Source organism: Eutrigla gurnardus, assembly GCF_963514095.1.
Source record: "Eutrigla gurnardus genome assembly, chromosome: 21".
In the NCBI taxonomy this organism is placed as follows: Eukaryota; Metazoa; Chordata; class Actinopteri; order Perciformes; family Triglidae; genus Eutrigla; species Eutrigla gurnardus.
The window spans coordinates 19,952,792-19,979,379 of NC_139932.1; the positions used below are offsets into that span (position 1 = coordinate 19,952,792).

General features: G+C 43.5%; 2 protein-coding genes across 3 annotated transcripts in view; one reads left to right on the top strand and one right to left on the bottom strand.

Moving 5' to 3' along the window:
- Positions 1-26,588, bottom strand: part of syn3 (synapsin III) — a 72,072-nt gene that overhangs the window by 13,266 nt on the left and 32,218 nt on the right. The gene's annotated exons all lie outside the window — the stretch shown is intronic.
- Positions 11,648-26,527, top strand: LOC311032466 (metalloproteinase inhibitor 3). Its single transcript, XM_084039263.1, has 5 exons — positions 11,648-11,915; positions 19,010-19,092; positions 20,532-20,643; positions 22,397-22,518; positions 23,942-26,527. The coding sequence occupies exons 1-5, from the start codon at positions 11,786-11,788 to the stop codon at positions 24,137-24,139; spliced, it is 645 nt and encodes a 214-aa protein (XP_083895389.1). The 5' UTR covers positions 11,648-11,785; the 3' UTR covers positions 24,140-26,527.

Sequence of the window (26,588 nt, forward strand, 5' to 3'; positions counted from 1 at the left end):
CAAAGTTAAAGACGCTTAAATAGCCAATCCCCAGATTCTGCCATAAACCGTGTTAAACGGCGGTGTGATTCGGCGATACTTTCAGATTCCAGCCATAAAACAGAGTGAGAAAACATCCGGAGTCACTGGTGTAAACAGTGACTGGAACCAGTCAGACATGAGGGAGGCTATTTCATAGGAAGGGTCTTTACAGTGATTGATATTCTTTATGAGATTGTTCAACAAAAACAAGTTTCCATCCTTTAAAAAAAAGCCTTGGTGGTCATCGACACGTGCCAGCTCTCAGATGTGGAACTTTTTTGGGGTAAAAACTTCGCCTTAACGTTTCATCCCGGCTTTTGTTCCCGACAGAAATCTGTAAAAGGCATCCGGCGTGGTAAAGACGTTAAGAAGTCGCATGCTAAAGAGGCTAATTATATGGTGATTTCACCAGTCTAGGTTTGATTTCGTAACACACACAGGCTCCCTTCATTTACAGTAAATGTGCCAGACGACCAGGCCTGGCACTTGATGGAAATACTTCGGGGAAGCCCGTCCACCCCCGTCCACCGCCCCCTCCCTCTGGCTGAGTATGCAAAGCTTGTGGCAAAGTGAGTCACGCAGGTCAGTGTCTGAGGTAAATCATGCTTCCCCAACTACCAAACACCACCATGTGACATTCCAGTCCCAGAAAGTCTGGGAGTCTGCAGAGGACCTCGGGGAGACAGGGCTCTGTCAATGACCATGAGGTCCATTTAGTAGCTGTGTTCTGGAGCTTTTGATCATCTCACACAATCTTCCTTCAAGTCCTTAAAGCTGGAGTGCGGGACTAAATTATTAAATCTATCGTCGTCCCGAAGGCGTCTACAAAAATGTGTGGATCGGATGCTCCAGATAAAAACATATCTCAAAATCTCTACTCTTTTAAACTGGAGGGGAAATTCAAAACATACTGTATATGAAGCTGATAAACTGCCAACACAAAGCATCATGGGAACATCCAGCGCCAGGATTCTTTCTAAGAGGCTTTAAATCACATCAATCCGACCTCTCAACATTAACATGTGCTTTCGTTTATATTCTTGATACAGAAGTCTGATTCCATAACTTAAAGTAGAAGTAGTTCATTGATTTATGTTGTGGCTACAGCTTTTAATAATAACAACTTACTTTATCACTTAACATGCCAACACACATTAGTATTCACATGTAGTGTGTTTAAAAGTCACTATTGTTTGTATAAGAATATTGATTAGTGCATCATTAAGAGTAAAAGTATCGCAAAGCTAAGCAAAAATGGGTCTCACACACACACAAACACGGAGTCGGATCATTCTTTTGGGGGCACTTGCATTATCCAAACCAAACACATGGTGCATCCATCCCGCGTTTATGATCTCTTCATTTTTTATTACGGCAACTCAAACCTGCCACATCAAGGAGAAGACGAGGGGCACAATGGTTCGGGCAGACGTCGACAGCGGGGTACCCCCGACCCACAATCCTTTTCAAGAGTCCAGACCGCAACGGGACCAAAGACGAGCCCGAACCACATCAAACCCCCGCCTGTGGTTAAGTGAGCCTCGAGAGACCAATAATATTTATCATGCGAGTCCCGGCTAAGTTACTGACTGGATACGAACACCTGACGGGGCTGGACTCAGCGCTCTTTGAAAGTTGGAGCGTTGGAACGGTCTGAACTTCACACGGATCAATAAAACTGAGGGTCAAGGAATCGGGACGACTTTTATCATTCGAAAAATGCATTCATTTTGGAGTTTTAGTGTTCTAGTGAACACGTGCCGGTTAAGTTCCTCAGGCTGCAAACCTTCTAAACATCATTCACACGTTTCCCCAAACCAAGAGTCATGTAAGGATGACACATACAGTAGTTCCTGTTGAAGCAGAGTTGTCATGGCAACCCCCCCTCCTCCCGGCTAAACATCTGGCCCTAAACTGAAGCTAACAGAAAATGTTAAAATGTGTGGAGTAAAGGCCTTCTAGCGGGGCATTTAAGCTCATCTGGCTCCCATTAAAGGTCGTCCTGGTGGAGCACAGCTGCCTGGAAAACACAACTTAGTCCCGAGGATGGAAGTTTCCAGGGGCGGACGCTTCCTGACAACACCGAGGTGCCGACGGGAGAAGAGATGGTCGGTGTTCTGGTGGTCAATCCAGCTGCTCTGAGTGATCAGGAGAGGAAGAAATGCACCGTAAAGCACCACGCTTCATGTTTACAGAGATAACGCCGCCACTTTAGTCAAACCTGTCATTACCTTACAATGAACCAGGATATAGAAGCCACTACACTTTACCACTCCCACACATTTAACACTCAGGAAAACCAGTAATGTGTTTGGAATTAACTCAGATTCAGGTGAAATAAACAACCATACAGAGAAAGTAACCTATTACAGTTGAGACTAAAGCTAATTGTATTGCGGTTTTGGGTTGCTAATGGGGTCAACAGAAAAAAGGAGTGAGTAAATATTGTTGATGAGCCATAATCGACCGATGCAGATCGTTTTTAATGTTTGGCTCGTCAAAACTTCTTAATGTTATCCTTTTAATGGTCATCATGGTGGTTATTTGCACACACATTATACATTATTTAAATCCTAAACCCTAAACCAAACCCTTATTGCCCGGTGCTATCTGGTCAAACAAACCCACAATCGTTAACAATATTGGATTCACAGGATGTTTGTATCACGATGATGTTATTCTTTAGATATTTAAATATATAACAGACTGTAAATGTATATTATTTTTTATTTTATTTATTTATTCATTTTCTTAAAATATTTTAATATATGCATCATTTTTATCTATTTTCATTTTCATTGGCTGGACTGGTTTTCGGGGTTTGGATCTGACCTCCATTCAAACAAAGATTGCTTCAACGTGATTGGTCAATCCTACGGGATCAGAACGCTTCCGACACCAAAATCCTCTTCAATAACATTCAGCTCTACCATAACCCCGACACACAAAACTATAACTGCTGTTTCTTTCAGACAAAACGTCTCTCATGAGAGAGTTGCATGTAATATCTCAGTGATCTCACAGGTGGTTAATATTACAGATGTTTAACCAATATCATTTAATAACAGAACACAGCCGCTACTGGAGTCCACTTCATTCATTTTAAATAAACAGAGATTTGTTTGAAAGTCAGTTTTAAGTACATATCCAGGCCGTACCGAAGCAGAGCTATTTCAGTCGGGCTTCTCTGCGGTCGTGCTGTAATAGGGACCTGGACAGGCCTTATTAGCGTTAATCAATTCACTAACCTACATTCCTGCTTCAGAAGAAAAAAGGACAGACAGGCCTCTGGTGAGCCAATCCTGTAAAAACCATCAACGCTGTGCCACATTCCTCCCCGTCTAAAAAGGAAAAGCAAAGTTGCTTTCCCATTTTCCAGGGGCTCCTGCTGTATTAGGTCTCGGAAAAGGCTGAGCAGAGATGAGGTGACTGTGTACCAGTTTTCGATTCCCGGTCCCATGACCCACGGACTGAATGGAATCATTCGCTCCATCCTTCTCAGTCTAGTGATGCTGGTGACAACAATCACGGATCCAAACCTGGATAAAAGTGGACCTCAACAGGCAGAAAGTATGACAAACGTATGTCTCCAACACATTTTCTGCACGTTTGTATGTGTGTACACACATGGGTCAAAGGTCAGGGTCACACGTTGCTGGCATGAACGCTACAACAATTCAGCAGCCTTTCTGTCGCCACGTGGTTTCCAAGAAGACATGCTACGTCGTCTCTCCTTGAATCATTCCTTTCCTGCCCTAATATCCTGTCTCTGCAGAAAATACATGAAATGAAGGAAGCCGGCTTCTCCGAACCTGCAGCTTCATTGTAATTCAGTATAGAAAGCAGATGTTGGGAGTCTGGTTGCTTTAACTAGCGTTTCACAGGGCTCTGACCACCGTTTTCAAGAATATTATGGCTCGATAAGATCATAAATAATATAAAGAGTGTCATATAGACCCGTGGGTTAATACCATTCATTTTTTTATACATTTTGAATACCAAAAATCATAGGTGGGCCATGTTTCTGTTTATGTCCCAATACCGATCCCTGGGCTTTGGGTATATGCTGATACCGAGTACTAACCAGATACTAGTGTTTAATTAATAAGTGTATTAAGTGACTGGATCATTCTTTTATGGGTTGGGCAACATCAGGTTTAACTTAAGCGTTCCCAACATTGTTAAACAAAATGTAACATAGAAAAACAGATATAGATGCACGGAATTGTTATTAAATTCTGGTATTTGATGTGAGATCACAGATCAAGCTACCCGAGTCGGTTTGACAAAATGTACATACATGGTTCAAGTTGCAGCCCAAAGCATTATCGGAACCGTAGGTCCAAAACTTGGGAGATAAAGCGAGACAAACAACCTCATTTCAAGGTTAGAGGCGACACCAGAAAGTTCAACATGTGCAAACACAGAAGCTGCGTTCTGGATTTCCAAAACAATAAACGGTTGCTCAAATGTCTCACGACATGACGGTGACTTCAGGACAAAATTCAGAATCGGTTCCAGCTTTCTGTTGCTGATAAGGAGCAGCGATTGAATGCACGCAGGAGTCAAGAGGAGTCAGCAACTTTCTTTCTTTTTTGACAGCAGGAGGAAGGAAAGGCGTGCTTCTGCAGAGCGCATACCAGGGCTCAGCCCAAACGTCGGCGCCGCCGCTGTTTTCAATTAAGACCCGGTACATCGGGAGGAGAGAGGAGGAACAGCAAGATGCTTTGAAACAGCTGGATGTGGCAAACCTAGTCTACGCTTATAGCGGGCTGCAAGCAGCAGGAATGATACACGGCTATTAAAGCAACAACTGTTGTTATCATTAACACCCAGAAAGCAACACAGGCTAAACAATCCTCTCAATACATTCCAATAAAAGCATTATCTTCTTCTGGATTTGCATCTTAATAGACGTGGGGGTAATTATGCTGATTTGGATGAGGGCAGCCATGATTTCTGGTTGTATCATTTCGCTGCCATGCGATCAGCTGGTGAATCGGTTTGTAGATCTGTGTAGAGAAGTGGTCTGAACATGGTCTTAAATATGGCATTTACTGAGGAAAGGCATGGAATTACTCATCTTTAGATTCATGTTTATTTAAGCAAAATTGATTTGACAGCTAGTATATTAATGATAATTGCTGCCTCTATGCGTCATGATTAAGGAGTTGTAATGATAACGCAAAGCTTTTTAAATAGCCAGGCGGTGGCGCTATTCACACTGAATGCTAAATTCGGGTTTCACCAACAGCCTATCCAACGATCACCCAGATTTTACACTGAAAAAGAACCAAAGTTGTCAAAAAATGAAGTCCCGACCCTCATGCTGGGATCCGCGATGCTACAATATGTAGTAGACATGTTATATCCACTATATCACACTAAACAGAGGAGGGACTGTGCTGGATATCACACAGATTTTTGGGGTACTTGGTATCTATGTCTAAATAAACCAAACATCTCCAGGAGAAACAAACTGGGATGAGAACGTAGACGCTGTTATTGTAAGACATCTAAACAGCATCGTGAACTCCTCAGGGCTAGAAACAGGGTTGCGTTATGCGACTGCGTTTCCATGCTGTGGATAAATGTTTGTGTAGAGTCTCCTGTCTGGTTAATGGGGGGATTCCAACCATAAAAATACATGTGGGATGACTGACCTCCTGCTGTGGTTTGTCCAGCTAAACCACGGTGAAGGAAGCCCACCCCATCCGGTCTGCACCGGGACCCACAGAAACACTGAGCCATCCAGAGGCTTCTATCGGGAAAACCCTCAAACATGATGTCATTACTTTATCAAAACATATGAGGGAGTCCTCCGCTGAGCTCGGTGTATTTAATTGATGTCTTTTGGGCGATTTAGCAATTGCAGACACATGATGTCACGTCCAGATATTTATTTAGCAAAAGAAGGTTTTAGTGATCTAAACCAAGAGTTCCAAACACCTCCAAGAGGTTACAAGGAGATTAAAAAGTATATATCTGTGGCACAAAATACAAGTTTTACTTTATTGTGTGAAACAATCAAATAAATAATAAAATCCGACGAAGGGAAACCCCATCTGTGCTGTGGTCATAACCTGTGATGAAGGATCACAAGTGGAAATTGCTTCATATAAAAGGATCACAAGTGGAAACGGTTGCCAACCACTGACCTTAAATCTGCTTTCATCCTTTTTTTGGCCTCCTGGGTACAATATAACAAGCTGTAAACACAACACTGGCATAGTATCAATGTATTATATTATACTGTGTGCCTATTTACACATCCAATAGCAAACCTCCATTGTAGAAGACATGCTTCACCCAATATGAAATAAATAATTCACTTGAATCATTTTTCTTGAAAATGATCATTTCTCTGGCATTTTCCTCTTCCCACAGAGACGGTGACATGACACTTTTCTTAAAATAACAGCTCTTCTTTGAGCAAAGGCCAGATGACTCATTCCTAAAAAACAGTTACAGATTAATTGCCTGCTTCCTGCCAAACATCACGGGTAGATAACACAACTCTCGGATGGTTTCCTGATGAAAAGCATTCCGTGTTCGGACAAAAGGAAACTGACAGGGGTGTCCTGACGGTGTGATGTCATTTCTAAATTTAAACATCTGCCCGAGTCCCCGCCCACCCTGTGACGTCATCGCCCCGCGAGACCCCGTTGACACCCTTAACCTCCGACCTGCCGGTGATTCACTGGCTCTCCGTCGACCATCTTCCCTAAATTAACTTTCTCGTGTCGTCCTCCCACACACACCTTCCCTCCGCTGCTCAGGTTTCTGGGAAACACTGGCTTTTTACAGTTTTATGAGCAGAGGAGACACCGCTATGATTTACTGTGTTTTCCAAATGAACTCGAGGCAAATTAATAAGGCGCACTATTACACTATGAAGAAATAACACACTGGTTTATAGAGCAGCCGTTTGGGTAAACACACTTCTCAGTTGGTTCTCCTTTCTCACAACAGCTCAAGTGGTAATCTGAGGAGCATCACTGCTAACACTCCATGTAAATGTCAGCGTGAGGTATGAATGATGCACGTGGTGTACGAAAACATTTTCACCAGACTTCATGTATTCTTGGGAACGTTTCATCTGGACCTGTTCTGTTGTTGATGGACGTAGGACCACTTCATTTTCAACTCTGCTTTGTTCTCCACCATCACCTGAAGGGTTAATGTGGCTCGAGCTGGAAATGTTTCACTATATTCACCAGCTAATTCTGACTGTCTGGCAGTCAGTGAAAAGATTCTCCACTTAAAACAGATGCCTGGTTGGATGTGAACCGCTGGTGGTGAATGTTAACGGTAAAGCTGCGGGTCATTAAACCAAAACAATGAGCTGAATGATGGTGATGATCTCTTACACTGCCCATAACCATTAAACCATCTCTATACATTTTAAATGAGTGCAGCTAGTCCTGTAAAGTATGTCATTAATACGTATTATATGGAAACATTCACCTTGATTACACCTTCATTTTCACACTATATTTTACACATATATATTATAATATTTTTCCAATATGACAATTTTGGTTAATAAATGAACTAGAATTTCTACGTTGACTTGCATGGAAATGTAAAAGGTTGTCACAGTGAAGCTAACCACCCTTTTTGTTTTCACCGTGCTGAGCATCGGACCCGGTTTAGGCATTCCCTCAACCTCCAGGAATTCCTCAAAACTATTTCCATGCTGTCATGTGTTTATGGTCAGGCTCGCCGTCTCATGCCGTAACACAACATAGTCATTTTCGAAGGGTTTTCCTGACCACACACACACCAAATATGTACAGCGGAGTACAACGGGGGGGACCCTGCGTCTGCGGTCGCGTTTGGCCCGCCGGAGTAGGAAGTTGCCGACCGTTCATCACGTTTTATTGCAGGAGAGGGGAGTCCCATTGTGAGCGGCGACTCGTGGGTCAGGGCCACGTTCCCGTTTCCTTCGCCTGATGTCTTCACTCCACGTCACGTGAACGACCAGGCCAGAGCTGGAAACCGGGGTGAGCATCTGCTGAAATGTTCAGCGGAGTTTTGCCGGACTTAGCTGGCTAATGAAAGCACCACCGATGCCTTTCATATCACTTCCTTTTCCACTGAGGGGGCGGAGCCAAGAACGCCAGTCAAAGAACCAGGATCTCACTGTCCTGACGGCTCTCAGATACTGAGCTTTGAGCTAATTTCCAACAATTCAGCCTCCACTTTTCAGATAAACGCAACAATGACAGCCAAGTGAACCAAATGATTCATGGTCATATTATATAAAACCATCATAAGAAGCCTTCAAAGGACTCCAGGTGTTTCCTCTCCGTCAGATCTGCCACCCGAGAAGTTATAGGAAGACACAATCACCAAACCGCAAGACCTCAAATCCTCTTCACGACCTGAAGACTGAGGTCAACACTCTTCGCAACTCGGGGGAAACATCCAATTACAGTTGCGTTCCTCCTGCGACACGACTTCCACTACGCGTCGTCCTCGTGGCGGCGGAGCCGGGGTCGATCTGTCCGTCCCACTTAACTGGAATGGCATGTGGGCCCGGGTGAGTCAGGGCTGGACGCTCTCTCCCTCGCTGACCGGCGCTCCCGGCGGTGCTATCTTTTCAAGTTTCGCCTCTTCCTGTGTGCCTTTAGCGGCTTGTCAGTCGGATGAAAGGTATTTCCTCTGAGTCAGCCGCTCTTCTTCTTTTTTTTTTGTCCATCCTTAAAGACCTCCGGTGCACAACGCCGCTGTCTGCTCCCATGGCGACCGGCCAAGCTCAAAACATGCCTTTTTTCTATAATTGGGACTTTTTCAGATAAAATGCACTTTCCTCTGCGTTACATGTACAGTTGGCCTAGTTTGGCGGCATCACTTCTCCCCGTTTGCGTGGATGGAGTCGCGGTCACAAGCTGTGACAGAATATTTGGGAGCCTCTCTTCCTCTTTCATCTTGTCCCATTTCTGACAGTGAAGTTAAACTGGAGCACGGTGCTCTGCAAATAAGTGGCTCATGATTTTATTGGTGGAGCGGCGGCGATCAGACACAGCGACCCTGTTGTCGGGCCGAGATACAAACAAAGGCCTCGTCTATTTGATTGCGGTGTGACCCGTCATGTGAGGACAGCTGCGAGGCAATAAGACCCATTGATCCCACACACATGTGCGACTCGCTTTGCTCAACTCTTGAAGGAAAACTGGCCTTCGTGTATTCACACATCACGCGTCATCTTTTCATACTCGTTCTACTTCTCAAGAAGAAAACAGAGGACGAGGTCAATCTTGTTGTTTCTGTTCAGATTACGGAGAATAAACAGACAGACGGTGGTGCGAGTTCATGTTCCTGTAAAGCTCTGTATGACAGGCGAGTCTGCAGATGACTGACATACATCTGTGAGTGAAAAAGACATGAAGCTCACAGCTGTAGGTCCAAGATAAGCAGTGATATCATTCCTCCATCAAACCGCAAAAAGGCGAATTATCAGCACAACAGAGCATTACTGAGCTTAGTCACCGAGGCTCACATTGTATGCTAATAATGACCTCCCTTTAAAATCTAACAAACCCATATTAGGTCTGATTCCTTCTCTTGGCCTTCTTCAAATTGTTATCTTTAGGATATATGTGAGGAATGCAGGGCTGTTTTACTTCTTTATGTACGAGTGAGGTCATATGCAACACTGCCAAGTGAATCACTCCTCTTCTGAGCCTTCCTGCGACTTCCTGTGAGCCTGGACCGTTCTGCTTTCATCGCCCCTTCAGGGAATTAAGAGAAGAATGTAAATCCACCTGCCACGCATGCCGATCCAGCGTCTAACTAAGGAATGTCACAACTCTGTTGGTTCAGACTTCAGGTGGGAGGCTGAAATAATATCTGACCGGACATTATTAATGGTTAACGGCAGCTAAGCAGGCCGACTCCAGCTCTGGTACTCTGATAAAATACCATGATTGTGAATTTCCACCGACGGTAAATGTTACTGTTGTTTCTAACTGAAGCCAGAAATGTGTTGATGCACTGTACCTGAACGCACCGCTGAACAAACATCTGATTATTTTCTGGCTAATAGTGAAAGTATATACAGTAGTGAAAAAAAATAGTGGATGATGAATTCTTGATGAGTCACACTCATGGGTGAAGGGTGAATGGAACACTTCCTGTGTATTATTCTAGTCTAAAACAGTATATCCTGTTTGTTTCATCATGAGCTCAAGTTAATATTTCGTTTTGGAAGGAAAGGACAAAACTGTGGCAAATAAATTCCTTAATATCGCCATCTTCTCCTACTGTTTTAAAATCAAACTCGCTGTTAAAACTGAAATTGGAAGCACAAGCTTATCGGTAAGGTTATATCCGACCATGTGGGTTCTTTAAACTGAGGTAACTGTCGATGAAGGCACATTAAGGGTCAGAGTTCCCCTACCTGATTATTTCTAGCTTGGTTATATAACCGTGAGTAGCGTCAACCCTTAACTTAGCTCCCTCAGTCTCTGCAGATAAGCCCCTGCAGCGATAATGCAGCTCGACGATCAAGGTCGGGCAGGAGAGAAAAGACGGTTTAATTGGCTAATTTGACTGATCTTGTCTTGAAAGTAATCCATTTCAGAATAAAATCGGACTAGGCAACAGTGAAATGTCTTCACTTTAGGCTGAATGTCTTTGAAGATTCATTTGATATAAAACAAATTGAACAAAAGCTGCTTTAAAACAAAACTGGAGCCTTCGTTTTTTCTTCACAGCTATTGTTTCCAACGGTTTAGAGACAAACATCCATCTGTTGCCTCTGATTGCAGCAAACTGAAGGAATCTGGCTGCACCCTGTATTCAATACACTGAAAGTATCACTAATTGAGGGGGCGTGAGGGGCTGGCAAGGATGACTAAGTGAGACTCTGGTGAAAGGTGAGAAAAAGGAAGATTCTGTTAAGAAAATACAAAATAAATTATATATATATATATATATATATATATATATATATATATATATATTGTTTTTACTTTGCATTGAGTTAGAAGGAAACATATGTTAGGGCTGACAGGATTAGTCAATTAACCAATTAGATGATCAACAACAGACACATTTAATAATCAAATAATCATTTAAGTCAACTTAATTAAAATGCCTGCATTTTAAATCGTGTTTTATGAGACAGTAAATTGTACACTTTGGAATGAAAATGTGACTTTTCCAGCATTTCATGGTCCAAACAATAAATCAAATTGATATTTGTCTGATTGCTCTATAATGAAAAATCTGACATATGATATTTAATATATATTTAAGTTAAGTTGATGTCATTCTTATGACATAATGCATATTATTTGGTTATTTAAACTGCAGCATGGGAAGAAATAACTTTCCCAGCCAATGTTTCCATCTTTTAAGTCCAAATATGCATAAACATCTTTTAGTATTTTATTTTTCTGTACACCTTTTTTCTTTTTTTTCTGGTCAGTCTGGGAAAATAAGACGAAGCGGAGTAAAGTTCCAGTATGTCATCGCGTCTGGTGTCTGTGATTCCTAATGGCATCACCGGCAGCTGATTGGCCGCCCCGCCCGCGAGCTGCAGAGGTGGAAAGGGGGCGTGAGCGAGCGCCCCGGCGCGCTATATGTACGGCTGAGCGCCGCTCCGGGATCAGCAAGGGGGAAAACGCTCGAGCAAGGCGAGAAGCACGCAGTAGCAGAGAGACTCGGACATTACGCACAAGCCTCCGCGGATCTCGGACGGACTCCGTTACACTTTATTCCAGCAGCACAGAGGAAGCGTGAAAAGTTTGGAGAAATGCATTCAGCGTACCGGCACCTGATCAGCCTGCTGCTGGTGTTCAGCAGCCTGCAGGTTCACCAGCTGACGGAAGGCTGCTCGTGCGCTCTGTCGCACCCGCAGGACGCCTTCTGCAACTCCGACATAGGTATGTGACTGCGTCGACCCCCGAGTACGAGCTGCACGTGTTTGTTATTTCAACTAAGAACAGATGTTGACATAAAAGTGCTGCAAAAGTCTGACCTGCGATCAGCAGTTTAGTGGATGCACGTTATTAAAGCGTATTTACAGCTGAATACTGCAACTTAATAGGATCTGACTTTAAACGAAATACCTGTGATATTATCAGAACACTATTATAATGTTTTATAGCTCTCTCCTACATTTTAGAAAGAGGTTTTTGTTTTTAATATGTAATTGGAACATAATATAATAAACTTTGTGGTGAGTGAAGGAGGCCAGCGATGCTTGTGAAAGTGTTCCCAGAGGTTTCCATGCATTTTGTGTATATATTTTCAAAGCTGCCGGCATGTTTGCGAGGCTTAAAGCTTAAGTGTGTGTGTGTGTGTGTGTGTGTGTGTGTGTGTGTGTGTGTGTGTGTGTGTGTGTGTGTGTGTGTGTGTGAGAGAGTGTGAGTGTGAGTGAGTTACCACCAGTTGAGTAGAGGTTTGCTTATTTGTCTGCACACTCTGGTATTCCTGTGAGGCGGGCCGTTGTAACTCAGATATGCCCAGCCTCTGGTACACAAACAGTAAGGGGGGTTGGGGGGTTTACTGCCCGGGTTATGCTTCCTCTGACTCCACAGAATAATATCAACTTGGGATCTGGAGCACCAGTCCAACCCGGGCCTCTGTTTTTTAGATAACGCTGGTAAAGGCTCTGGGATTATCCGATCTGCCCTGGAGGAGGGAGAGAGTGGTGGTTTTTGGGTCGAGAATTTGCAAATATGTCAAACGGGAACAGCTGATTTCAAAAGGGGGGAAGAAGACGTTGGTTTCTGTCACTTGACGTTCGCCAAGGCATTGAGCTGACAGTCTTTTTCTGAGTGCAGCTGATATTTTTGCCTCAATATCATTTGACCTAAAAGCGTGACATCATCATGACGCTCTCTAAAACCTCGACACTCGAATCGAACAATAACCTCTAAGTCTGAACCGAGAACACACACGCTGCAGCCATGTGTGTCGCCCATGTGTTCGCCTAGTGTCGACTCACAAGGGAAGTCCTGGTTTCTGCAGCAACACACACACACACACACACACACACACACACACACACACACACACACACACACACACACACACACACACACACACACACACACACACACACACACACACACACACGCGTCACTTTTAATGATATTGCACTTACTACTGGTCACCAGTAGAGGTGAGAATTATACATTACAAACGTATTATTGATGCTCTATGACTATTTTGTCTTATTTTATTATATTATTTGCACATTGCACACTGTCATGTCTGTAAGTTGAATATGAATATACTCGAGATTTTACATTTTGGTTTTAGTAAACAAAAAAAATACAATATTCTTGGTTTCAATCTTCTCATCTAACTAAACACTTAGTGCCTTTAAAATGAGCAATGTCCTATTTACTCAATATAACACTTCATACTTAATATATACAAGGCTTTCCTCTTCCAAAGGCTTCTACAAAGGCAGCCCCCCCAAATTCAGAGATCTGTGTACTTTGTGACGTGGAGGGGAACTCACGGTGCTTTGTTGAATCCTCTGCAGGGTGCAGGTTTAGCCTACTAGCCTTCTGAGGACTCCACTTTTTAAGAGATGATTCAGAGAGCACATGGTGATGGGCATCCACTGGGAATCTGGGACTGACTTCAATGGGTGCAGTGATCAGTCGTGAGCCCTGCAAATCCCATTTCCAAGGTCCCAGCTTAGCTCGAGATTTGCTTTGAATGCTCGCGGCCGCTCTCTCAACACCGGCTGGATGCAGAGGTCACAGCTAGTAACAGTCATTAAGCTGGGTCAAATGTACTTTTTCCCACCCCAACTTCCTTAGAGAGTAACGTCACCCCCAGATCTGAGCCTCGCTTCACTCACTGCATCATTTTAGTTTCGGCCGTAGCAACTCAAATTAAGACCATACCCCTGATAAAGGGTACTTTAACCTAAAACCTGAGCTCCGGCTGTCACCGAGCCTGGTTACAACACAAGAGGCGTGGAAAACAAAAAAAAGTACGGGGTTGAAATACTAATGCGGCGAGGGAGAAACCCTGTAATTCTCACCGTCGACATCAAAGGCGACAAGCCTGAATCTTCCCAATTTTAAGACCCGTAGTTGAGTTCAAAGCCCTTGTTTTCTTGGCCCCGACTCATAATCACCCGCAGGCACTCCGCTGGATGAATCACAATTAGTTTAAAGGGTTGGCACTTGGGTTATTGGAGTCTGTCTCTCCAATATAAATTTATATTGACATATTTAAAAGAGTTTAATTGTGTGTGTGTGTGTGGCTTCCCCTCATTTTGGTGGGGGTATGTTTGAGAGACATAGAATGCAATTGGGCTACTTTTCTTAGCTACGTTGCTAATAAAACTGAGTCTGTATAGAAAGAAGTAGGGAATCCTCCAGTGGGTGTTTTGTCCAGCCATGTCTGTTCTGATCACTGGTCCTGTCAGTTCTGCCTGCTGACATACCTGCAGTGACCCGGCTGCTTGCTTGTGCAGAGCCCTAGTTGGCTGCTGTGAGGCCGCTGGGTTAAAGCAGCTCATTCACTAGGGGGAAATGAGCAGCGCTTGTTTTTCCAAAGCCCCTCCGATAGCAAGATTAGAGGCCCGGCAGTAAACTTTGACCCTGAGATTTAATATCGCTCCGTAAAGGACGCTAGTTCCCAAGCACCAGGGGTGACAGAGCAAACCTTTACATGCTTTCCACAGCGAACCAGGTCAGTTGCTGAAGGATTAGCGTGATATGTGTTTGCACTGGGTTTGGGATTGAGGATCAGGACTTTGAGAGAAATGGATCCCGCCCTGCTCCCGGGTATTTCGTGCAGCATAGAGCAGCTTTGTGCTACAGAGTTTAGGTTTAGAGGGATGCATGGCCCGGGGCTTTGTGACAACGCTCTCCTGGTACCAGTACACCCTCCTTCTGCTAATGAGCAGCGTTTAGTTAAATCACTACCCCCCCTTCATCTGCAGGTCAACAGGTGACAGATGATAACCTAAGTGAAGCCAGGACTCCTGTTATGAGATGCATTATGTAAACTTGGATCAGATATCTGTAGTTTTCCCAAAAGCGAGCTGAAATACGGCGAGATGTCAGAGGTTCTGGATCCCGTACAAATGTCCAGTCCGTCCCTCCCCTCTCTCGTTGTAAACAGGAGGGGGGGATGGTGGGCGATGGACATCAGCCCAGCACTCACGATACAATGACTATTGCATCACAAACCAAAGATTTAAAAGAGAGCATTGGGTCATTTCAACCTCTGCAACAAATCAGCAGTGTGGCCTGCAACTGTCAAAACAAAAAGTCAGACTTTTATGAATGAGAGCATTAAAGTAGATAATTCAAGCAGAGATCCAACTACAAGCAGGAGTTTATAGAGAGGTGATCATGTGACCAACGAGTTTACAAAGAACAAGGTGAGAGGCAGCCAGTGAGAAAGAAACACGGCAGGTGAGAGAGATATGGAAAGCAGGTAGCGAGGTAGCGAGGCATGCCAAGATAAGAGCCGGCCGGCTATCAAGGCTTCAATGCTCTCACAGGTACTCGCTAATTTGAAGACGAGGCTTCTTTGTGAAGAAATCATTTGGCAAACCTTACTTCAGCTATGGTTTCTTTGAGTTCAGCTGGCATCGCACGTTTGCTTGAAGACTCCCCACGGCTCACTCCAACATTTGTCGCCTTGTTGAAAGTCATCAGGTATCTGAGACAGCGATTAAAAGCTCCTACTTCACAGGCGGCCTTTGCATTTTGCCAAGCAGCAAGTGGACGTTACAGGGTTGTTATGCTGCGGCGCTTCGGCAGATTCAGTTTCACTGTTTATTTTCGAGCGTGGTAGTGTGTCGTCTTGAGAATTCCTCTTCCTCCCACTCGCCTCCTCAAACTTGGACCACTTTCTGCATACTAAAACCGTCACCCGCCCTGCGCCTCGCTTTCTTTATTTCTCTCTCTGCCTCACACACACACACACACACACACACACACACACACACACACACACACACACACACACACACACACACACACACACACACACACACAAACACAAATGAGTAACCTTATTCTCGTTTGCCACGTTGTACGTAGGCTGATATAAATGTTGACTAAATTACATGCTCACCTTTAGGTTTGCATTTGCATTCACGCTTGTGTAATCCCCTGCTTTCGGCAAGAGATACTGACTGAAAAATGGATTCACATCCTTTTTTTTGTTTGTCAGACCCCGGTTACCTCTCTTACCATGAAAAGCCTCCCACTCTTGAGAATGTGTGTCAGATCCTCTGCAGAACATGAATACTTGTGCGTCACTGGCCCTGGCCTGTAATTCCTCATGTTTAGCAAAAAAAGAGGGAGAGAGACTCTTTATATTACAAAATCAAGTAGTTAATCTGTATAAAACTATAATTAATATAATGTACACGTTTCTAAGTTAGCATACTTATTCACAGAAGTATAAAACTAAGCAATGTTTCAGGAAGATATCACACATTTCAGTCAGATTATCACCTCTGAAGGGGAGGGGAGTCCGTGCGAGCTCACTAACAGCTGAAAGTGAATATATATCCTTTTGAGGTACTGTACACACAGACATATGTACTTGTACAAGTGGTACGAAAAGAAGAGATTAGACTGTAGAAACTTTTATCTACACAGTACGTCCATAGTTTCCAGTGGAACCGGCATGATGTGGTATCCCATCATGCAAGTGGGTTAAATCAACACGGGAACGTAGTGGTCGTAGGTAAATATAAGTGCTGAATTGAGAGGAGGTGAATGGGTCACTGCAGGGGAATGACACAAATGCTCTGTCCCCGGAGCAGCTGAGGCCCTTCACACATTCCTCTGGGTGATGGCACCATCACCGGCCAATTAGTGGCTCCCGTCCAACAAGAGGGGACCTATCTGGACGTGCTTCGGTTAAAAGCAGCTGACCTGGAGCCCTTCAAACACCAGCGCTCGTTTTCTCCCGAGGGGTTGCTTCTGAGGTCAGAGCTGAAGGAGGAAGCTAGCTTTTTGGGGTGATCACAGTGGCGGTGTATTCAACAGAAGCAAAAGTATCCTGTTATATCTGCACATTCCTGCGTAATTGTGGCCCGTTTCCTCTGTAATTGCGGCGGCAAACGTCTGTCAAACTGCATTTGGGTACATTTAGCAGAGAGGCAATGGAGCTCTCGGTCCACATCAAACCAGTTGACAGATTAATGGTTCAAATGTTCCCAGGAAAGTTATTGTGAAAGGTCAGAAAGCGAAGGGCAGGCAGGGGGGCCGTACATTACAAACCAAAGGCTCTGAAACCTTTTGTTGTGTGATTTCTTGTTAAGTCAGACTATCAGACAGTCGACAGGTGGAAAACAATCAGCTGTATGCTCGGTGCCTTTATAACTCATGAGAGTGACAGTCTAACCTATTATTACTATACTCACATATATTATATAGGTGTAGCTCTACTGATAGATGTCCGTTGGGTCGCTCCACCACTTTGATCCACACTAAAATGTGTGAAAAACTACCAGATGGATTGCTATTAAATGTAGTACAGACATTCATGGTCCCCAGGGGATGGATCCTTATGATCCCGACTTTATATATAGCGCCACCATGAGTTTACTTTTTATTTTTTCAGCTAAACGGAGCAATAAAATATTCATTGGATTTCATACAGCCATTCGTGGTCTCCAGAGGATGAATTGCAATTGCTTTGGTGAACTTCTAGCCACTCATCCATTGTGCAAAACTCAAATATACTTGGAACTAACTAGCTTGTAATAATAATGGTGACCATGGTGAACATTACCTGCTAAACATCAACATGTAAGCACTTTCATTTAACCCTGAAACCTCATCTGAACCGTCAAATAATGGAGCTTTTGTACTTTCATGCTTTTATCCTCAAATACACCAAAATATGTTAAAATAGAACACACTGTATTTCTATTGGTTATCTGCTGGGTTGCCACATCCCTCTTTGATTAGTTCATACTGGCTCAAAATAAGTTATTTTTAGGTTGTTTGAATAACCACTCGGTTCAAACTGGGGTCTTCATGTCCAAAATAAATTTGAGGTCACCATTTTTCGAGGTGGCCGTGCCATAACTGCTTCCTGTTTGAGTTATATTTTTATCCCCATTTCCATTTGCCCTGGAAGTAGGACAGTTAGACAAACAGACAGAGCAGAACATGCCTCATTTCTTTTCTTCATGAAATGCTTCTCTCTCTTTTTTTTCTTCTTTTGTGGGGAATGCGACCCTCTGAAGAATGTGTTAAGGAATTTCTATGGGAGAAGATAACAAACATGGGCAGTGTTAGTTATGTCTGTGGCCGGCCGGCTGTAGGCAGCAGGTGGACTTCACAGGAGGAGTGAGTGCTTTATGCAGGACCCGCAGCTCTGGTTAGACTCTATTCACCGGCTCAAATCATCACTCAATTCTACACTCCCACAATAAGCCCCCCTTACTCCAGCAGGAGCGAAAGCAAGCAAATCAAAGTCACCACTGGGCGTTTTCGCCTCGCAGACATTTACATGGGGGTCCTGCACATAGATAAGATCTTTTTTTCCAAGCCCTGATCCCAATATAGAAGGAAACAGGAGACACACTCTGCACTCCCCCTCCACCCCTCATATGACTCCGGTGTTTTTAACCAGCAAAAAGCTGATTGGAGTCACATTGTGCCAATTCGGATCTGAATAATAGAACAGAAAATCCAAAACAAATCTTTGCAGTGAGAATGGAGACTCGGTACATGGCCTCTTTTCCTCTAATTACTGTATCAAACTCAAGAGTCCCTGTAGTGTTTTTCCCATTGGCCTTTCTTGGCAAACGGCAGCAATGCAGAAAATCGGATAAACGGATTAACTTGGGTGCCAACCGGTCCTGAAATGGTATTCATAATGGGTTTGCGAATGCCTCCTACTGGCCGAGGCACAGTGTTATTTGATGAATTGGATAGGAGAGCTCATAGTTTTATGTTGGAGGAATGTGACAGTTTGTAAAAAAAAAAATCATTTCTGTGCTGACGTCCGTCTCCTCTCTTGGCAGTGATTCGGGCTAAAGTCGTGGGCAAGAAGCTCCTGAGAGACGGACCTTTTGGAACTCTGCGCTACACAGTCAAGCAAATGAAGGTGAGAGCATCAATTCACTGCTTAAGTGCTGCTGAGCAAGACACCAAATCTCAAAGAAGAGTCAGACATTTAGCAAAATTACATTTACACACCCGCTTGTGGAGAGAATACACGAGAAGATTGATACTGGTTTTGTGGCGGTGAGCTAAATATATAAAGTGAGTTAGCCTAGCACGGTTAGCCTAGCTTAGTGTAAAGACTAGCTAGTCTGGCTTTGTTAAAAGTGAGAAAAATCCTACCAGCCCATCTAAAGCTCATGAACTGACACGTTAGACAAACAAGATGCTACTTGATTGATCGATAGAGTGGCCAGCTGTTTCGCCCTGCTTCAAGTCTTTAGCTAAGCTAAGCTAATTGCCCCCTGGCTCAATACTTGTATATGAGAGGGGTATCAATGTCATGACGTGACAAATTCTCTGCTATATATAACCCACGATTGTAATCATGAGGCCGTTGCAGCTAAAGTGTATTTTTCTCTCATTTAAGAATACTCTTATAACGTCATACGCTGACTGGCTATCCTCCCCTCGGCCGCCGTGTGACAGCTGAAACGCAGTTTGGGATATTCAGCCCGAAAGCCTGCTCCTCACTTCCTCTATATTCTTACATAACGCTGCATATTTCTGACAGATGCTGACATGGGCCTGCTGCTCAGACAGGAGCCAGGCCGGAGGATTAGCGGGCTTACAGGCATTACAGCTCAACCAAACTCCTCGCTCCGAGTGTAAACATTTCAACAGAGTCATGCACCGCATCAGTACAATCCCAGTTTGTACAAAAGCATTAAGTGGCCTCTTGTTCGTGAAGCACACCAATCGTCACTGTGAGGATTATCCACTGGAATTAAAGGCGACCTTTGCACCTCTTGGGTTATGTATTTGTGTTACAGTCTGCCGGTTTTATACTGCAAACAGTGGTTTTCCTTGTGGGCTATAACAGAAGGCGATTCCCTCCAAATTTCAACAAATATGAGACAAATGTCTTTGGCTTTCCCCAAACCTCCACGGTTTCAGGCTTAAGTAACAGTTTGTCCTGTTTTCTGGAAGCGATGCATCTAAACAAGGATTTCCTGTTGTTCCCAGACAAAATAAATTACACGAAAGAAAAACCCAACAGTTCTCAGGGCAAACACTGGCTGTTGGCTCTGCATGCCCCAGATGAATAGAAGGAGCTGAAGTCCAGGCTAATTTAGCAATGCCCTTGGCAAAACAGCATAAAAGTCGAAGGACATTACACAACATAATCATGTTATCTGTGATTTAGTTAAGGGCAGAGCCTTATACTCCTTCTCTTCCTGAAGGAATGTCATCTGATAAAGCCGGCGTACTGTTTTCATTCCTGATTATTTATGTGAAGAGGTGTAGTAACAGGCCGAAGGGCACAACTTTGCGCTGTTTATTCTGGCTTTGACGACCGTATCGTTTTCTCGTGTCTTGCAGATGTACAAAGGGTTCGAGAAAGTGCAGCACGTGCAGCACATTTACACCGACGCCTCAGAAAGCTTGTGCGGTGTGAAGTTTGACATCAACAAGTACCAGTACTTGATCACAGGTAAGCTCACATGTTTTTTTATCCAGAAGGTCAACATTGGCAGGGAGGGTTTTGAGTAAAGATGTTATAATTGCATTGCGGGAAGTGTGGGAGTCAATGTTTTTGCAGCTTGGGACCAAAAGTCAGAATAGCACATGTTATTTTTTTTAATCTGTCTTTCCCAACTGTATGAAACTGGCATACTAAATAATTGGAGTGATTTAATTAAGCTTGTCAAACTGCCCGGTAACATTTCACGTCTGGTAAAATATTTTAAACTCAACATTCACTATGCTGGGAACGTTCAAACCCAATCCCTCGACCTCCTTGAGTGAATGGAGCGTTCTCGGGTGTCATCATGTGGGCAAAGTAGGAAGACGCCTAAGGAAGTCCGATTCACTGAAGACTGGTCAGAAGCTCTGCGCAAGCTTAATGAGTTCATCTAAAGTTTGAAATATTTTACAGGGGATGTGTTGCCACGGTGAAGAATGAATCTAAACTAAATACCTGCATGTTTGTGTGTACTATAGAGACATGTAATGCCTCTGTATTAATGCAAGATTAAATGGTTACTAAAGAAATGCCTTTGGGATATTTGAAAATAAGCATCTATGAAATTGATTTGTTTAATCTGGTATTCCCGATCTCCCTCCCCAAGGACTTCTTCGTTTGTCCTGTGACACAAACGTTCCCACTATTTATACCCTACCATTTGCCACTGTGCAAGCAGGGCCCTTTAAAAGAAACAAAACTCAACTTCTCAGGCCAGAAACAGCAGAAAGCAGTTTTCTCTGTCTCTAAACGTATAATTAACAGCTAGCAGGAAGCGACTGGTGTTTTCCAGCACAAGCTTTTTATGAGTTGCTATTTCCAACGGAGGTGCAGTTTACTTTGGACCCTGCGGTACTTGGCGTACATAACTGTCGCTAAATCCCGACCTGTAAATACTGTAACAGCACCCCACAGTGCAAAGCGAACAAACCGGCGTTGCCATAGCAGCAACGGCTATGTTTACCCAGTCCTGGTGCGGGTGACATCACTGACATCCTTCGCTGCTCTCAAGATGTCTATATTAAGTTCCTGCATATGATCAAGCCTGTGTTAGGTGCAATAGGCACCAGGGCCTGTGAGAGAAGCTGCTTGGCTCTCCTTTGATTGAGCCTCGAGTGCTCCGGCCCTGATTAGTATTTGAGGAGCATGTCACACACTCAACACCGTGTAATAAGCCTGCGAGTGACTCCAGTAATCCCAGTGCGGCGGGGATGCGGGTAGAGTGGGAGGTTTGGGGTGGGGGGGTCGAAGAAGCACATATTTGTGAGCTGTCAAATTCCCGCGTGGTGACAACACGGTGAAGGAGACATATGGTGACAAATCATGATGTTCCTGAGCGCTCGCGGGTCGCCGCGGTGCACCTGTCTCAGAAGTTGGTAAGCCGCAAACGGTCCGGCGCTATAAATAGACGTCTGCTGACCTTCTGATATTCAGAAATAGGGGTGTTGGTTTAGTATGGGCTTACTGCGTGGGATCGTCTTACCATACATCCACGAGTTGGACTGCTTGAGCGGTATGTTTGTATTATCCTACGTTACATGCCGAGGATTATGAAATTAGACAAATAGCAGAATGCCAGCAACGTGATGCCAACTTTTATTAAGTGACTGCCAGGGAGGCTGAGATTAGTTAAGAAGCATTCGCCCACCACTTTGGTTCCAAACTGAAATAACTAACGGAGTGATCGGCATGTGACTCGACATTCTTTCTTCTTCTTCTTCAGGACGAGTGTACGACGGCAAGGTCTACACAGGGCTGTGCAACTTCAACGAGCGGTGGGAGCGCCTCTCACTGGCCCAGAAGAAAGGCATCAACCATCGCTACCAGCTGGGCTGCAACTGCAGGGTGAGTGGAAACCAGTGACGAGGAAGATGAGGGACAAGAGGAGGAGGAGCTAAAGCTAGCTGCTCCATTTCACAAGTTAAAGTAAACATAAATCCTCTGCTCGACAGCTTCAATAAAGCCCACTTGAGCACTTATTAATTATTACAGTGAAGTACCTTTTGTATGTGACGGGTCAAACCAGTTCATGCTCGTTAATACAGTTCCACTTCTATTAAAAAACAGCCGCTCATATTTGAAACGACCTCCGAGGTCACATGGAAGCTGTGCCGCATTAGACTAAATCATGAGCCAAAATTTCCACTATTATTCATCGTGAATGTGAAGCGGAAACAGAAACGGGAGAGAAAACAAGTTTTTAAATAACAGCTCTTGGATCAGCTCTTCATTCCCAGTTTTAATGTGACTCGAACAACTCGTAGCCCGCCGCTGTGCAGCTGTTGACCCGCCTCGTAAAACGTCCTACTGTACAGGCAGCGTCCCGGACATCTGCTAACGCCATCGGCCCCTATCAGTATAAGTGGATTAGCAGAGAGACCTGTTTGTTCCCAGCGCGCCTGTATGCTGTGTTCGCTATGTACATGGCAGCCGCCCAGAGGCTTCGGGGGGAGATGGCCATCGATCAACGGAGACTTCAGCCCTGAGAGCCAGAAAGCAGAGGCCGTAAACATCATCACACTTATTAAAGGCACTCTGTCGCTCTCCTGATTCCTCGAAATTATGATTTACTGCACTAGAAAAGAAGGAAGCGTGTCGTACGGGTTAGAAAGTCATTCCACACATAATTAAAAACCAGGAAGTTACCGTGGAGGACACACTCTGCAGGCTCGACTAACAAAACTTTGAATGGGAAGCGTGCCCTCTAAGTGTCGAAACGGATTTCGCTGGCTCTTTCAGCCCCGCTCAGCTGACGACTCGGGTGTTTGCTGTCCCCAAACATGGCGTTTCCGTTCATCACCTCTTCGAGCAGTTATGTGACACTTCCTGTCAATTCATGCTGCATATTCATCCGTTAAGCTGCTTTCTTTGCGAGCACCTGGAGGTGCGACGCATGAAAGACGCTCGGTAAAAGTCTAATTGAATCATTACGAAACTGCCAAAAAACAAAACATCAATGCTTGAGGAAGATGGCTGACATTCATTTAACATGAACCAGCACAAAGCACACAAATGCAAATTGCACTTTAGTTATTTAAAAAGCTCATCTTTTCATCGGCTGCACTAAATGACTGAATTCCTTTCTTCCAGAATATTTTCATATGTGAATGTCTCATTAAGCTAATTCTACTTCGACCTTTGCACAAAGTGGCAAATTATTTGTGAGATTCTTCTTTAGGTGTGTTATTAGAGTAAAAAGGGAGGTTTAACTATTCAAGTAAGTCCTCCACTAGCTATAATATCCAGTTTTGTTCTTCTGTCTCTGTAGATTAAGCCCTGCCACTACCTGCCCTGCTTCGTCACCTCCAAGAACGAGTGCCTATGGACGGACATGCTGTCCCACTTCGGCTATCCCGGCTACCAGTCCCGGCACTACGCCTGCATCCAGCAGAAGGAAGGTTACTGCAGCTGGTACAGGGGCATGACCTCACGCGACAAAACCACCATCAACGCCACCGACCCCTGAAACCCCCCCGCCACCAGCGCACCCCTATCCTAAAATCCACAGTCGCCTCCCTGACTCCGTCCCATCCCGATCACTTCTAGAGTATCACAGGACTCTTTAAGCTCACTGGCCTGGGTGACAGCCTCTTTAAAGGGGCAACAAAAAGAGAACAAATCCATTACAGTGCCTGCTTCATAGCACTTCTGATAGAAAAAAATACCTTTTTTTTTTGTTGTGCAGATCGCCCTGTTGAACTATTATTTTCCCAAAACCACAAATCAAACAGTGCATGCACCAAATGGTCTCGCCGGGTGTTAATAAGCTGATCAACAGATACTATGACACCAATAAGAAGTGTAAGACTTCCCTCAACCGCCATTGGATCTCCACGACAAGCAGTGTAATTGGTGTTAATTAGCAACCTGCAGTTAGCCTCCTGCTAAACCCGTATTACAGTCAGTTTGTGGATTGAGGAAGTTCCTTTTAAAAAGCAAGGACTCTCAAAACAATCACTTAAGTTTCCCTGAAAAAGTACAGCAAACGATCCCTATGTAAATTTGAGATGTAAAGCTGTTACATTGTTGCTACTGAACTGCACACGCTAGCATTAGACTCTATATGTCAACAACACAGATCGAGTGCCAACGTGAGGTGATCTCTTTTTTTTTTATGCTATTTTACAGTGAAGTATACATCCATTACGTTCACAGTTTTTTACTGTAAGATGTGTCTTTATGGATGGTAGTGTCTCTGCTTACCTTTTCTGTTGAGCACTGTTGAACATCAGAGAAATGCTAGAAACGTCTGCGTTACGGTGCCGACGCAGGGACGAGAACGGAGACGGTGATATTTTATTTTTTGCTGTATATAACATAAGCTACAGAAAACCTATCAACTCAGCTGAAACCTCTGTAATACATTATTTATATGTTTATTGGATTACACAGTAACTATGTGGTATTATTTGCAACAACAACAAACAAAAGGAGAAAAAAATATTATAACAGGTCAAAACTACATGTGACGCCTGTGCAACAGTCCAGAATGAAGGACCTGCATCTCCAGTGGTTTGGTACTTTATGGTACTTTTGTTGGTTGGATGGATGGTAGTTCCCCCGACTGGTACTCTGCACCGATCCAATGAAAGTCAAGTATAAACCAGAGGTTTCAGACAATGAGATATTTTGTAAGTGTATATTCAATCTTTTAGTATTTAACTATTTCAAATGGACATTATATATATATATTTATATATATTGATATATATATATATATATATATAAATATATATATATAAAAATATAAATGAAAGTAACAATATTGTCACTAAATTCATTCTTCTACACCTGTTCCCATCTAGGGTTTTCCTTTATCTTTTCCATTGCTGTACCTTCAGTCCATTCCATTTACAGACACAGATTTGTTTCAAAGGGAGTAACAGCCCGTTCATCACGGACACTAACAGACAACGACATCGCTAACGCACTGTTGGTTTGACCAAGTCGGTTGTTTTTCAATAGAGTAGTTTGATATTTTGAAAAATACTCAGATGTCAGATGATCTTAACTTACACTCTTTATGCTAAGCTAACCATCTTGTGGCTCTAGCTTCATATTTATTGAACATACGAGAGATATATATACATTTGCGTCTACCAGCAACAAAGTGAATACACATTTTTCACAAAATGTGCATTTAAAAAAAAAATCATTCATTCATCTCCATTCCAAAATGAATAAAATGTGGCATTTTCCCTCAGTTTTCTTCATCTTAAAACACTATTTAAACCACCTCCAGACACTTAATCCACAGTCAGATGATATCATAGAAGGAAGGCCGATATTGGCAATAAATACATTACAATAAAATGATTTGATTATAGTGACGTTAATCTACCCAGTTTAATTTTGCACATGCTTTTTTGGAATATTCTTCGGCCCTTTCAAGTACGAAACATACAGAGAGTCATGATTATCTTTTCGTTTTTTAAGAAGTTACAAGAAAAGTTGCTAATTACTAACCTTGGAGGGAAAATACTTTGTGTAAAGCAAACAAATCCCCACCGGTAGAGATTTATTTCCCTGTACAAACATGTCCTTTCTGTCTTTATACGTGTTGACGAGGCTTTTCTCCAGCTGTGGCGTTTCTGTGTCACTATTTCTGTGGTTCATGTTTGTGTAAATATACTGTCCGCTTAACACAGAAACACTCGGTCAAGTTTGATCTTTAAAAAAAAGAAGAAATCCAATCAAGGAAGCTGTGTACAGTCTGTGTGGAAACACTGATTCCCGAAGTGTGTGTGTGTGTGTGTGTGGGAGGGGGGAGGGGGTTTCCTTGTAGGGGTTATAGAAATGTTGACTTAATTTCTGTGTTTTATATTTTTATAATAAAGATTTAATGAAAAATGCGCCACAGGAGCTCTATGGTGATTTTGTGTGTGTGTGTGTTGTCTGTCTTATGTTAATAAAGA

What these genes read in the sequence shown, in the direction of transcription:
- LOC311032466 (XM_084039263.1), top strand. Translation starts at nt 11,786, where the DNA reads ATGCATTCAGCGTACCGGCACCTGATCAGCCTGCTGCTGGTGTTCAGC. An exon ending in ACACAGTCAAGCAAATGAAG is followed by an intron (nt 19,093 to 20,531) that starts GTGAGAGCATCA and finishes CGTGTCTTGCAG; the next exon opens with ATGTACAAAGGGTTCGAGAA. An exon ending in GTACCAGTACTTGATCACAG is followed by an intron (nt 20,644 to 22,396) that starts GTAAGCTCACAT and finishes CTTCTTCTTCAG; the next exon opens with GACGAGTGTACGACGGCAAG.